At 36.9% G+C, this 13,914-nt stretch overlaps 1 protein-coding gene across 2 annotated transcripts in view; it reads right to left on the reverse strand.

The window, feature by feature from the left end:
- pisd (phosphatidylserine decarboxylase) overlaps positions 1-13,046 on the reverse strand; it is a 36,701-nt gene extending 23,655 nt beyond the window's left edge. Inside the window, exons 1-3 of one of the 2 annotated variants that reach the window (XM_081366167.1) lie at positions 12,552-13,046; positions 12,009-12,067; positions 800-954 (exon numbers count right to left, since the gene is read on the reverse strand). In XM_081366167.1, the coding sequence (XP_081222293.1) occupies positions 800-954; positions 12,009-12,067; positions 12,552-12,661 (324 nt within the window). In that variant the 5' untranslated portion in view covers positions 12,662-13,046. The remainder of the gene's footprint in view (positions 1-799; positions 955-12,008; positions 12,068-12,551) is intronic. The other variant, XM_081366168.1, reaches the window with a different exon arrangement.
- Positions 13,047-13,914: the final 868 nt, after the last annotated feature.

The raw sequence follows: 13,914 nt of genomic DNA on the forward strand, positions 1-13,914 counted from the left end.
TGTTGCCACCCCTCACAGTCCTCACGCCACCCCATTAATAGTTTTCTAGATCCGCACCGGCTTTTACATATTCTTCCGTTAGTGAAAAACTGTTCATTTAATTACCATGAACAAAACTGAAAAACCTGTCTCAAAATAGTCAATTTTATTGATTCTCATTCGCTACATAAATCTACAACATTTTAAAAACAGAATCAACTTTGCGTTGCTGTCCGCGATCAAGGATCAGCCAAATTTCCATGTGCATGTCAAACGCGGTTGTTAAGAAAAGTGATGAAGTGAATTGTGCCATCTTGTGGTTTAAAAGGAAAATAAAGTCAAATGCGCCTTTTACCCCAGTGCACGCGCACACGCGCACACACACACACACACACACACACACACACACACACACACACACACACACACACACACACACACACACACACGCGCACACGCACACGCACACGCACACGCACACTTTTGAACATGGGCTCCACAGAGTATCTCAGTATCCAGAGACATTGAAGACATTTAACACAGGTTATTCCATCAGTGTCCCAACTTAATTAAAAACAGGACAAATACTGAGAAAAATGGCTTTAGGGTTGAAAGAATTTTGAATGATTGGGCATCAGTTTTCAGTTTCAGTAAACTTGAAAGATTTGCATACTGTAGTTCATGGCAAACAACCTCCGGTGCCGAAATTAGAATGTGGGAAAGAGGTTATGGAAATGGCAGACAACAAATTTTCAATGGCAACAGTTTTTATTTGGGAATTTTACACATAATGAATAATGTGCTCCGAGTTTGACCTTACCTGAACTCCATTGGCAATCCGTGGTGGCACTTCAATGCCCAGCTTTTCCAGCTGCCGATCTTTGTATCGCCCATACTGGTCGTATCCTGCATAGCCCCCGCCTGTAGCTATAAGAAGAGGAAGAGGTCGTACACGGGACTGCAGTCCAGGAAAACCTAAAAATGGAAATAAATACTTTTTTTCAGCAAAGAAACATTGAATTGATCAAAAGTGAAAGTAAAGACTTTTACAATGTTACACAAAAGTATATTTCAACTAAATGCTGTTCTTTTGAACTTTTTTATTCGTCAAAGACCCCTTAAAATATGTATCACAGACTCTACAAAAATATTAAGCAGCAGCACAACTGTTTTTAACATGGATAATAAGACGACATTTTTCTTGAGCAGCAAAACAGCATAGTAGAATGATATCTAAAGAACGATGTGATGCTTTGCCATCACAGGAATAAGTTTCATTTTAAAATATATTAAAATAAACAGTTATTTTAAACTGTAATAATATTTTACAATATTACATTTTGTTTTACAGTATTCCTACCAAATGAATGAAGCATTAGAGACTTAAAAAGAATTAGCAACACCAAAACTTTGAACACTAGTGAATAATTATAAAACAAAAATCCATCATTAAAATGTATTCATTAGGTTCATTTAGAGATCAATTGCAAATATTCAGAAGAAAGACAAAATATTCAAAAGTTCAAACAAAACCATGCCTGGGGGTTTGCCAAAGCATTGTCTGGACAGGTTCCATATATTGTGTTTTACACACAAACACACTTTGGCTAGCTGCCAAAGTAAATTTCTCATTTTCATTTAGCCTAACTTGATAAACTTCAATAATTCAACAAAAACAAAAAAACAATAATGACAAATAAACAAAAACAATGCAGCGGTGCCCGCCCCCTTTTTCATACTTTCAGAAGTATTGTTCCATTCATTTTCCAATATGGATTTTAAAATAGTCTTTGTTAAAGTGTTATAAGCCATGAACCAAGCCAATCAGCAACGAGGTGAAATATAAAACTACTCGTTTACAAATGTTGATATGTATAAAACCATCACCATTACATCATTCACAGTGCTTAATGGGAGTAGCGCGTTGCTTTTTTGACTCTCTGATTAGTGTCATTTTCTGTACAGCATCATGGGTATTGGGTAATGCAGTTTTTCACCAGGAATTCCACTGTAAACATGATTATTTAAAAAATAAGCTGAAATAATGCAGGCTGACGGCGTCAGCGGAAGCAAATACCATGGATTAACAACCTTGTAGCTCACAGTAGGTCTGTCTTTAAAGATTTAATTTTAACAGAAAAGCAAGCATACTGTGTGTGGGATTTGGTATGGAAGAAAGCACGCAAAGAGCACTCCATTTATAATCACTAAAAAGCGGTCACTCATTTTAGCTCATCGCTCTCTCACAAAGTTCTGTTACAATAAATGAAGCTGACTGCACAATCTTTTATTTACACAATGTTTGTTTGTTATAATGAACAGAATCCACTCAGTCACCGCTCAAAACATGACAAATAGAGTCCTCCCTCGAAATAGGGTCTCTTTCAACTATCAGTTAATGATTATACTTATGAACAATATTCATTTAGAATATGCACAGCTTACTATATAGTGCATAATAAAACAAACTGAAAATTTATTTCACTTGATAAACTGTCTTATTAATAATAATAATAGCCTATTAAGTGAATAATTAAACAACTGCATTTTTTTAATAACTGAAATATTTAGACATTTATCACTTAATTTAACAATTACATTAAAGATAATCGTGAATACATGTAGGGTAAGTGCACTGCAAACGAGTCTATAAGCCAAGCTATCGGGATAATCAGGTATCTGTAAGCTATGCTAGTACATAAGCTAACTAATACAGACATTAATGGTCATTATAACAGTGCAAAAACAGCATTCATCATAATGTGATTTTGTAGGAATTGATTCAGGCGCTAAAGAGAGTACTTATTAAAAGCAATTTGAGCCAATGGGATTGCTTGGGGTCCTGACAGAGACCCGATTTTGAGGGAGGACCTGATTTGTCTCCACCCTGGAGTTTTTGTTCAGTGCTAACTTTAATACCTCTGATTGGCCATTGCGTTCAAGAAATCAACGTTTATGGTTGGCTACACTGTTTAACGCTGCAAAAGTTGTACATTTCTTTCTTTCTTTCTTTCTTTCTTTCTTTCTTTCTTTCTTTCTTTCTTTCTGGAAGGTGGCATACTAGAAAGTACATTACTGCCACCTACTGGGAACTGAATCAAAGACTTTTCCTCTTTACCCTTTTCTCTCCCTCCAAGACACTTCAGGGTGCAAACCACACTAGCGCTGCATGTTCAGTTCCTCTAGTGAAGCTCAGATCCTAAATTCTTTTATACAGATTAGTTTTTATTAGATATTCTATCAATATTGATACTTTACTACCATTATCAGGACTTACAGTAGTCCACATTTGAAGTGGATCAAAAAAGTTCATCAAAGTTGTCCTAAGACAAGAACGGGTATTGTTCAAAATGTATGTACAACTTTGATGAAAGGTTTTGATCCACTTCAAATGTTGACTACTGTATAAATACTCTTCAGAATTGATACTTCTTTCTTAATTCCCTGGATAATGTATTTCTCTCATTTGAATATCTCTTGCAATGCATAATTAGGCTACATGTTCTACTGTTTCTCTAGTCCCACACCCATCACAAAAACCTGTTGGGTGTTTTAATATTATATACATAGTATTATTCAGCCCTGTATGGCCTATGCTGGAAATAGCACATTCTTCTTTCCTTTCCCCTCCTGATTAAATGGAGCTAGCATTATGTCCTGTCTTGTATCTGAATGTTGAGCATCAATACTAAGTCTTGAGTCCGAAGAAATAATTGTATGTTTTAGTCTCATATCATATATTTTATATAATGCAATCATTATAGCAAGTAGCTGCCCTGTGAACATCCCCTGTGAACACTGATACATAGACTTGATATTCTTTTCCCTTCTTCTGTTTTCAGTTTTGGAATAGTGTAGGCAATTCCCACTTGTCCTTTCTTTGGATCCTTTGATGCATCCGTATTAAACTGGTTATACAGTCCATATTTATTTTTAAAGCGATAGTTCACCCAAAAATAAAATTATGTCATCATTTACTCCCCCCTCAAGCTCCAAACCTGCATGAATTTCTTTTTTTTCTGCTGAACACAAAAGAAAATATTTTGAAGAATGTCGTTGCCAAATAGTTGATGGACCACAATGATGTCCATAGTATGAAAAAAATAAAAAAATACTATGCAAAAACAATGGGGTCCATTAACTGTTTGGTTACCGACATTCGGCATTCTAAAACCACTCTGATACTCAGCAAAAAATTTTTTTTTAAATAATCTCCAAGTAATACATTAGTTGATTAACCATCATACTTTTAATTAATTTGCATAAATTATCTGTCAAAGCTATAGGTCTATAATTCAAAGGATCCTTTCCTGGTTTCTTTATTGGAATTATTAACACCTCTTTCCAGCTATTCTGCAATTTTCCCTCAGTCCAAATCATACTGAAACATTTTAGAGTCACTTCTAATGATTTTACACTAAGATGTTTTAAAGTTCCCCTGTAGTGAAAATTCAAGTTTTTAATGTTTATGTGGTGTTTTTAATATGCTTTAAGACAAACCTTGCACAAATGCATAAGTCAACACTATTGCAGAGTCAAAAACACAGTTTAATATCGCTGGTGTTTCTGACGTCACAAACTACCTTGTAACCAATGTGATGGATTTTTTTTAAATAAAATAGTAAACTGTATTTTAAACGAATCATAAGTCTAACATCCAACATTACTTAACATAAAATTCTAACACTTGAACAAAATATACTCTGAGGATGTGTTACCAGTGGAAAATTTGAGATGCTGGCTAGACAATATCAAAAATATAAAGTCTATAACAGTCTCATAACATATTGAGTAATCAAATGAACTTCTAACCTCTTCCATTTTTTTTATGATTTTGAGATCTAAATTTGCTCTGCCAGTAACAGAGGGCGAAATGGGGGCTTGTTTTGCACAGACTGAACCAATCATATTGAAGGAAAATTATCATGAGTAATAGGTCACATTAATCTTACTGTTGTATATGTCTCTTCCATATAAAAACCTGATGTATTATTCTTTTTTGGGAGAGATTCTCTTCTGAGAAATGCTCGAGAACTCTTCCGGCCGTGATTAAAATCATTTAAAGGGCATTTGCTGAAGTCTGTCTGGTTATTATTGCTGCACAGCAAGTTAGTTTGTGGAGCAAGTTAACAGATTAGTGAGACACTAAAGATCTTATTCCCGAGTGATAGTTTCAAAAGGGGCAAGAAGTCGTTCGGCTCATGAGACTCTTAGGCGTCAACCAACAGAGGTGAAGTAACCGGAGTTTTGCAGGTGTCAGGGTGATTTCATTGATGATTTCATTGATTTTAGTGCTCTCTTTATTATGGATAAGAGAAATTAACATGGATAAGAGAAATGAACATATTGTACACCATCTGTTGGAGTTTTGGATGTTCATATAACTTTTTATTCCTTCGCCCTTTACTTTCATTTGTTAGATTATCTGAGCTATTAATACTAAAGAAAGCCCTTCGAAACATTTCTTTTGTCTTTTTTTATCACTTATTGCCATTTCTTCCATCATTCTTAATATTGGAGCTCTTTCCTTATTCCACTCATCTTTTTAATCATGTTCCGGACATCTTGAATTGGAGTACTTTTACCCATTTTATTACAGAAATGTATCATTTTCCTTTTATTGCACTCCTAATTTTCCTTGTAACTTCAGCTTGTGCTCTCTTATAATGTATCAAATGCTGCCAGTTATGGGTCCAGTATTAAAAAGCTTTAAATTCTCTTTCATCACTATATTACATTCCTCAAACCACCATAATTTTTCCTCCCCATACAGTGTTATGTGCATTAAAATCCCCACACCAAATTACTCTTTCTTCATTTAAGCCCTCAATAAGTCACTCAACACCAATCTTTTACATGGATTGTAGAAGTTCATTATTACATAACTATCGATTCCTGCTCATACTTCGACTACTACATATTTCGACTACTGCCTTTACCCACCACTTTATAAGGCAATTCTGCTTTAACAAACGTACACTTTCCACCTTTGCTACAATCTCTTCTCACATTTATGTAACCATTTAAAACAAAATCAATTTTGGTTTAGCCAACCATGATTCTTGGATACATATTACTTCAGAGTTTTCTTTGCCCCATATGATCTATATATCCTTTCAATTCCTAACCATTAGGCACCAAACTCCTAGCATACCACTGAAGGATAGTTAGCAGCATTTTTATCCATAACATGTTTCTTGGCTATTTTGAATATATGCCATTATTCTTCTCTAATTGTTTCCCAGGTCAGCCCAATTTACATCCAAGAACCTCTATTCAGCGCTTATTATAATTAGAATTTTGTCCATTCTCTTTTCAGTCTATGTTGAACAATTTATTACTTCAGCTATAAAGATAAGACATTTGTCTTACTAACAATCAGCATATCTTCTTTTATTCTTTTATCGCTTGTATATAAATAGATATGACTTATCTGTCACTACAGGTTCTACTCTCCCTTTATATTTTTATTTGTTCTTTATCTACTGCCTTGGCAGCATGTGCATAGGATAACTTACATTTTGCCATCTCCTGTTGTATTTCTACAGCCACACTATGATCTCCTCCACGATTGCAGAATTTTACTTCTACACCTTCTCCACATTTCCCATGTTCATGCTCTCCCCCGCAACAAGCACATCTCTTCTTTGATCTACATACTGTAGCAGTATGCCAGTATCTCTGACAATGGTAACATCGCAACAGAGGTTCTACATAAGATCTAACTGGATAACTAATTTGACTCGTTCTGGCAGAACTCCTCCTTCAAATTTCAGTAGAACTGAAACTATTCTACTTCCATCTCTAATCCTTTCAAACGTCTTGCTTCCACCACTTTATCTCCTTCCAAATTTCTTGTAACCTTGTCCATTGTTATTCCTAAAAGAACTCCCCTAATCACTCCTCTTATCCACAACCTTTGTCCTACCATTATGTTTGCATATCATCTTTATACTCATTGCTATCTTTTGCTTATTACTACGCAGGATGTGAGCAGCGTGATGCGACAAAAGACAATAGAACCCATTTTAATCAGTGATGTTGTCTACATTGGATGCAGGCATGCAGCGCGATGCGACACGACAAATCCCTGACAGTAAACAGATGCCTTGTTTTATTGATGACTTACTGACACGAACGACAACTGCTTTGTAAGTGTTAGAGCTCCATCCTGAAGAATTTTTGCAAATTTGACCTCCCCTATTAATTCCTTCAACTCTTTTGTTAGAGCAACTGGATTTACTTCTAACATACCTTCTCCACCAAACTATCATTCTTAATTCATCCCGACACTTAATCGCATCCTCTCTTTCACCGTCCATAATACTACTTTTGGACTCCTCTTGATTTTCCTTTTTCCTCTGGTTATGTCACTACAGGTTCTACTCTCCCTTTCTCGACCACATTGCAGCCCTGAATGTCAGCAGAGATCGTGTCTACTAGACAATCCCCTGTGAAGACCTCGTCGACATGACAGCCATTGGCACAGGTCTTCAGCAAAGACCCAAGAACCAGACAGGTCCTCTACACAGACCCCTATGACCAGCAAAAGGAACTGGACAAATATTTGAATGCTACCGAACCCAATCTGAATTCTGTCTTGTGATGCAGCCTGAATCATAATCACACTGTTCGTTCATTGGCAAGAAGAGAACTGGCCCCACTGACTGAGCCTGGTTTCTCCCAAGTTTTTTTTCTCCATTCTGTCACCTGATGGAGTTTTGGTTCCTTGCCACTGTTGCCTTGGTTGGGGACACTTAATATTCAACAATATGATTGATCTGAATGTACTGAAGCTGTTGTATGAGAACTGAACTGAGCTGGACAATGACAATTTTTGCAGAACTGCTTTATATATGAAATGAACTAATTTAATAAATGATGTTCTTTACAACAGAACTGAATCAACACTGAACTGACTTCAGTCGAAATGTATAATTTTCCTGTTATCACTGTAAAGCTGCTTTGAAACAATCTGTATTTTATGAAGCATAATATAAATGAAGGTGACTTGACTTGTTAGAACTCTTATCTTTCCCCTTTACTTTCCCTATTTGTGACCATGCTACCTCAATCTCATCCTCATCTTCTCCTGTGCCATCTGTCCTCTTTTTTGCCTCTGATCCAGTCCCCTTTCGGATTCTTCAAGATCTAAATCTCTAGATTTTTCTTTGAACTTCCAAAACACCCGCCAGCAGTAGCTTGTACACCTCCACTCCGCCCTCACATCTTGTAAATAGAAACATTTGTCGCTTTTAGAATCCAAACAAAGATATGCACCAGAGTCCTGCACGCGGGTGGATGAACAGCTAATATTTGATGTAACGGATGGAATAATATTTATGTTGTCATTTGCGGTGCAGGTTGGGAATCAATAGGCACAGATGGACCGTGGGCCGAATAGCCAAGACTATTTCGACTCAATTCGCAAACGGTCCAGCGCTTATTTGTGTTCACGCTCTGCAATCTGAAAACAGTCAAAGGTTTCTAATCACAACTCGTTTTGTCAGCCAACTGAGCTGACACTGAAGTGATTGACAGCTTCAGTTATTAAGGGAGCGCTTTTTACTCGCTTTCTGTGAATAATTCATTCACAATTTGAATAAATTTTATTTTTCATGCTGCTAAGAGGACCAACGGCCAAGTATACACTGCAGAGATTCAGGAGAGACAACCGCATTTAAATGCAAAGTGAATCCACTAAAATATCCCCGATATTATCTGACAGTAAAGGCTCATACTTGGCAAGATGTTATTTTAATTTATAGAGACCTTTAAGAGTCTGTATAGCCTATGGTGTGATTTATGCAAACTTGATCATTTGCCAAATATATTTCGCCAATACGCTATTATTATGGAGAAAACATGATCTGCCCATAACTTCTGGTCTAGGATCAAAGTCTAATCCATATGAATTGAGCAGTTTAGTCCAAATTTTCTCTAGAGACACGATCGCTTTATATCAGGGTTCACCAATCTCGGTCCTGGAGGGCCGTTGTCCCTGCAGAGTTTAGCTCCAACCAGCTCCAACACACCTGTTTGAAAGTTCTAGTATGCCTAGTGAGACCTTGATTAGCTGGTTCAGGTGTGTTTAATTGGGGTTGGAGCTAAACTCTGCAGGACAGCGGCCCTCCAGGACCGAGATTGGTGAACCCTGCTTTATATGATGAACAGATTTAATTCACATCTAAACATTCATCAGCAAACATAAACTGAAGCTCAACCAAATCTGCTTGACACGCGAAAACAAACCGCTTACTGAATCTCAAACTTGCTGCGTAACACGAGAATGACGTGTCGCTCCGCCCACCCCCAATTTCATTGGTTTATAATACAGCAATCTTATTGGCATAGACGCTTGAGGCATGAGCATGCGCATTCCTTTTCCTATGTACGAGTTTATGAATGATCTACTACTACGCTGTTTGGGGCCGTACTACAGAAATATTAAGTGATAACCATGGCGATTTCAGGAACGAGCAATTGGATAATGTTTTGATTAACTTAATACAAGTTAAACAATTAATACGACTTAAGTTAGAAGAAGTTACTGTACAACAAACAATCCCTTCAGGCAGACTGCCGTGTAATATAGCCTACTCTGCATTTGTGGCCACGATATACAGGCTATATAGCCTATATAAATAATGCTATATAGCCTATATATACCTAGTTCTACAGTCAAGTCACAATTATTCGTTTAGCGCTCAATTGACCGTTCGCAAAAGCCACGCCCCCTAGTTATTGTTACTACGCCCGTCAAACAATTGAGAAACAGACACATGGCTGGGTTGAGCTCCATACTGGTATAAGTGATTGGTTTTGGAGTAATGCAGCAGACATATCCCCCAGAGCACGACAGAAAGGGCTGCAATATGCAGTGGAGGGATATGTTCAAAATGGTAAAATAAGCAAAGACGGGAATATACAACAATCGAGGCCAGTGCTTGAAGTGGGAAAAAAAAGGTGCCAGTAGGCTAACTACTAACTCTCTTGCATTGGCAAATCACAACTTGAAGATATTGCTGGTACAACAACAATTTACTGTTATTTATTAACAATATAAATGTATTTAAACAAGTCGTGTGTGTGTGCTTGTGTGCAAATGGAACTCCTCCAAGTCTGCAAGTCCAAAAATACATTTAGGCTATGGTGAGTTTACTACATTTTATTTTATTAAATGTATTTATGGTGAGATTATTATATTTTCATGTCAATCTGTGTTCGTTTTGACCAAGAACCATGCGCTGTCACTTTAATTCAGCGCGTGCAGCACAGCAAAAATAGACTCGGTGCAGAAACGATTGCAGCATCCGCGTGCAGTGTGAAAGCTTTACCTGTTAACATGGGTGCAAAAAAAAAAAAAACGCACTGCAAACGGACTACGGAGTATGTGAAACGGGCGTGACTGACGCTTATATATTATATACGCTGACATATGTATGCTTATTAATCTTCGAGGCATTTAGCTGTGAGTGAGGTCTCCCACACTGCTTAATCCATTGTCTGCATCTTTCTGCTTGGGTCTTGGGTTTTGGAAAGGCGAAAAAACGACCCCTCCCTCTAAACTTTTGGGGTACCTAGTGTCAGACTTGCAGGTGCCATAGGCGCATCGTTTCACCATATGCTGAAATCGCAATGTTTGACGGAGGTCCTTCTCCTTAGTTACAGTTGCTGAGCTAGGATTGGAAGAGGACCGTTCGAGGGCGGGGTTTTGCGAACGGTCAATTCACATCGTTTTAAAGCAGCTTAGCAAAAAGTCTAAAAAGTAGGCCTGTAAAGCTTTAATATTGAGCAGTTTTAGGGCTGGGCAATATAAAGAAATATGTTGCTGATATAAATGATACAATGTTTGATATTTAGCTATATTATATTTATTAATTTACCCAGCAGATAAGTCAGTGCCACTTTAAGTGAGCAATGAGCATATTTTTTCTGTATAATAAACCAATTAAATTGGGGGTGGCCCAATGTGTCACCCCGCCCCATCGTCCAGACTGCACTCTGGTGTACTACTCGGTCTCCGTTTTCGAGGGTCTAAAACTCCGGAGTAGTGCGTGGACGGCAGGCATAACCGTAGAAAAAGTAATGCATTTTAAAATGAAAATGCACTAGTGTAAACGTAGCTATCCCACAGTCTGCTCGGGAACCGATGCTCTCGAGCCAAATATGGTTCTTTCAGTGAGTTTATGGCTCGACGGCAGGAAAAAAATAAACCAAACAATTTTTTAACTTTTTTTTTTAAACGATTCAATTAAAAATTCACATATCACATATTTTAAAATATTTCATAATTCATTGAAGCCTGTTTGTCATGTATACTACACCGACCAATCGTCATCTGGCACAACAAGTTCAAATTTCATTGGACAATGTGAAGTGGAGGTGTCATTTTCCAGTCATTTATAAATAAATCATATATATAAGTATATTATAAATAAAACGTTTATAAATAAATAAATCGAATTTGCATTTATGAAGCGATCTGAATCTGCGTCGTTGAACTAATGGATGTTAATTGACTACAAAGCACTGCACAAAACCAGCACCAAAAGTAGCATTAATGGTAAGTATAGTATTCAAGTCACTTGTATTTAGTCTATATTGATACAACGTTTACCATTTGATGAAACTATCATAGTTTGTTAAATGTAAATATTATGTGAAATATTATGTGAAGTGTAGGCTGACAATAACATGCGAAATGGTGACTTTATCATTTTAACATTTTTGATAATTTTGCTGCAATAGTATAATAGTACAGTACTACTGGTCAAATATTTGCACACAGATTACTTTTTTATTTTTAAGAAGTCCCTTATGCGCATCAAACCTTTATTCATTTGATCAAAATTATAGAAAACAATTATTAAATAATGGTTTTCTATTTTAATATACTTTTTTATATCATTTATTTCTGTGATGCACAGCATATATATATATATATATATATATATATATATATGCCCTCTTTTTACATTTGAGCCCCAGAGAAACTCTGCACGTCCCAGATGTGGAGTGAGACTGACCTTTGGAGAATAACCTCTGATGACCCCATCTCAGACCAAAGCCACCGTTCTGCAGAAAACTGAACAAAACAAATTACACAATTGGTAATATGCACATTTATGAGGGTCTCAGTACGAACAACTTTAAAGAATGACGCCATGTAGAAATAGGCAGTATTGGTAAAACAGTAGTGAAGAAAATTGATTAATAAATATCTTGAAATTCGTCCAGCTAGCATAGACATAACGTAGCAGTCAGCAGGTCTTGCATTAATTATAGTAAATGGGCCTAGAAGTAAAAACCAAGTAATTCAACTTTATAGAAAGGTTATTCTAAGGCAAGAAAAACATGTCCCTGCTCTTGCGCTAATGCTGCCCTGCTGAAGTTGGCACAACCTCGAGATCAGCTGGGTCTCAGGGTCTGTCACTTTAACCGTCTCGACCGGGTTTGCCAATCAGCGACTTTTTGGGATATTGAAACCAGCACGTGTCTGTATTTACCGAATAAGGTGTGGTGTAATTTACATTCTTTCACAAACATTTAAAATAACGTAATACACTTACCCGCTCTTTCTCGCGCCTACCAGGTGGGCTACAAACACTCTCCGTACGAGCGCTGCCATGACAGAGATGGTCTTATTATTGGGAGATACGAAGGTCCGTGGCTCTACCATTGGAGAATGCGTAACGGCCAAAGTGGATCACGTGTGCCTTGATTACCAATCGCATTACAGCCTTGGCCTTGTGCGACAGTCACTCACTGTTTGCGGATCCCATTGAAATGAATGAGAAGTGCCGTAAACTGATTTCTACCTGTCGCGCAATTGCCCGTGGTTTCTCTTAAAAATCAGCATTTTTTACGGTGTGAACTACACAAATAGATCAATCCAAAACGAATGTTTAAGAGCAAACATGTTGAAGATTAGCCGATAGCCCGTCGATTCGTTAAATGATAAGCCGTTTTCCCTTTAAAGCAGTTTATTCAGCGTAGTGAAGCCTCTCCTCCATAGACATCCATTAGAAAAAAACGGTCCCTGGTTTTCTTCCCTGCGTAGCACTGCGTTAGCAAGCTTTTTGCTAACCCTGGCGGCTTGCCTTAAAGTGGCTTTGGCCATGATGCTTGTATGCAGTTACTACTGTGTTCTCGTCCTTCACGAGACGCACTGACGCCATCTACAGGAATTGAGCGTTAGTTACCACAGCCCTTGACAGACTGTACTTTACAAATACGAAAAATTAATCAAATAAATAAATAATCGATTTAAAACAAAGTACAGTATGGTCATACTACCAGGGACAAAATAAATAAATAAATCCAGAAATATTCTTTTTGGTGATATCAGCATGGAGGATCGGAAAAAGAATATAAATGTATAAAATGTATTTTTTTTAATGGAAGTTATTTTTTCATATTTATTTTTCAACATCATCACAAAAAAGATAATTAAGAAATTCTTAGGTAACACTATTTTATTCATAAAATATATATAAAATCACACTGATTGACAGCACTCAAGCAATACTTAGTGTTGGTCTGTTGGTGGGCTCAAAGAGAAGCAACAGTATCTGTAACATAGGAAGTGTGGTATGGAAATAAAATATCAATACAAAAAAAAAAAAAAAAAAATCCATCTTGAACAAAAAATTCTAACAGCCGGTTCCACTGCATAACTGAGCAAAACACACATCAGCCCCGTTATTATTTTTAATTGGGCCTGTAAGTAAAATACTAAAATGTCAAAGACCAGGGTTCCCACACCTTGGTTATCTTCAAATTCAAGGACTTTCCAGGTCCAATACCCTCAAATACAAGGACTTAATGTGGGGACACATTTCAAGTGAGAGCAAGGTTGTAAGATACATTGTTACAGGTTTCATCTGTCAAACAATGATGCAAAAAAGCTTCTTTTTTTCATTTATTTTTGGC

Source organism: Scardinius erythrophthalmus (assembly GCF_964197995.2).
Source record: "Scardinius erythrophthalmus genome assembly, chromosome: 5".
In the NCBI taxonomy this organism is placed as follows: domain Eukaryota; kingdom Metazoa; phylum Chordata; class Actinopteri; order Cypriniformes; family Leuciscidae; genus Scardinius; species Scardinius erythrophthalmus.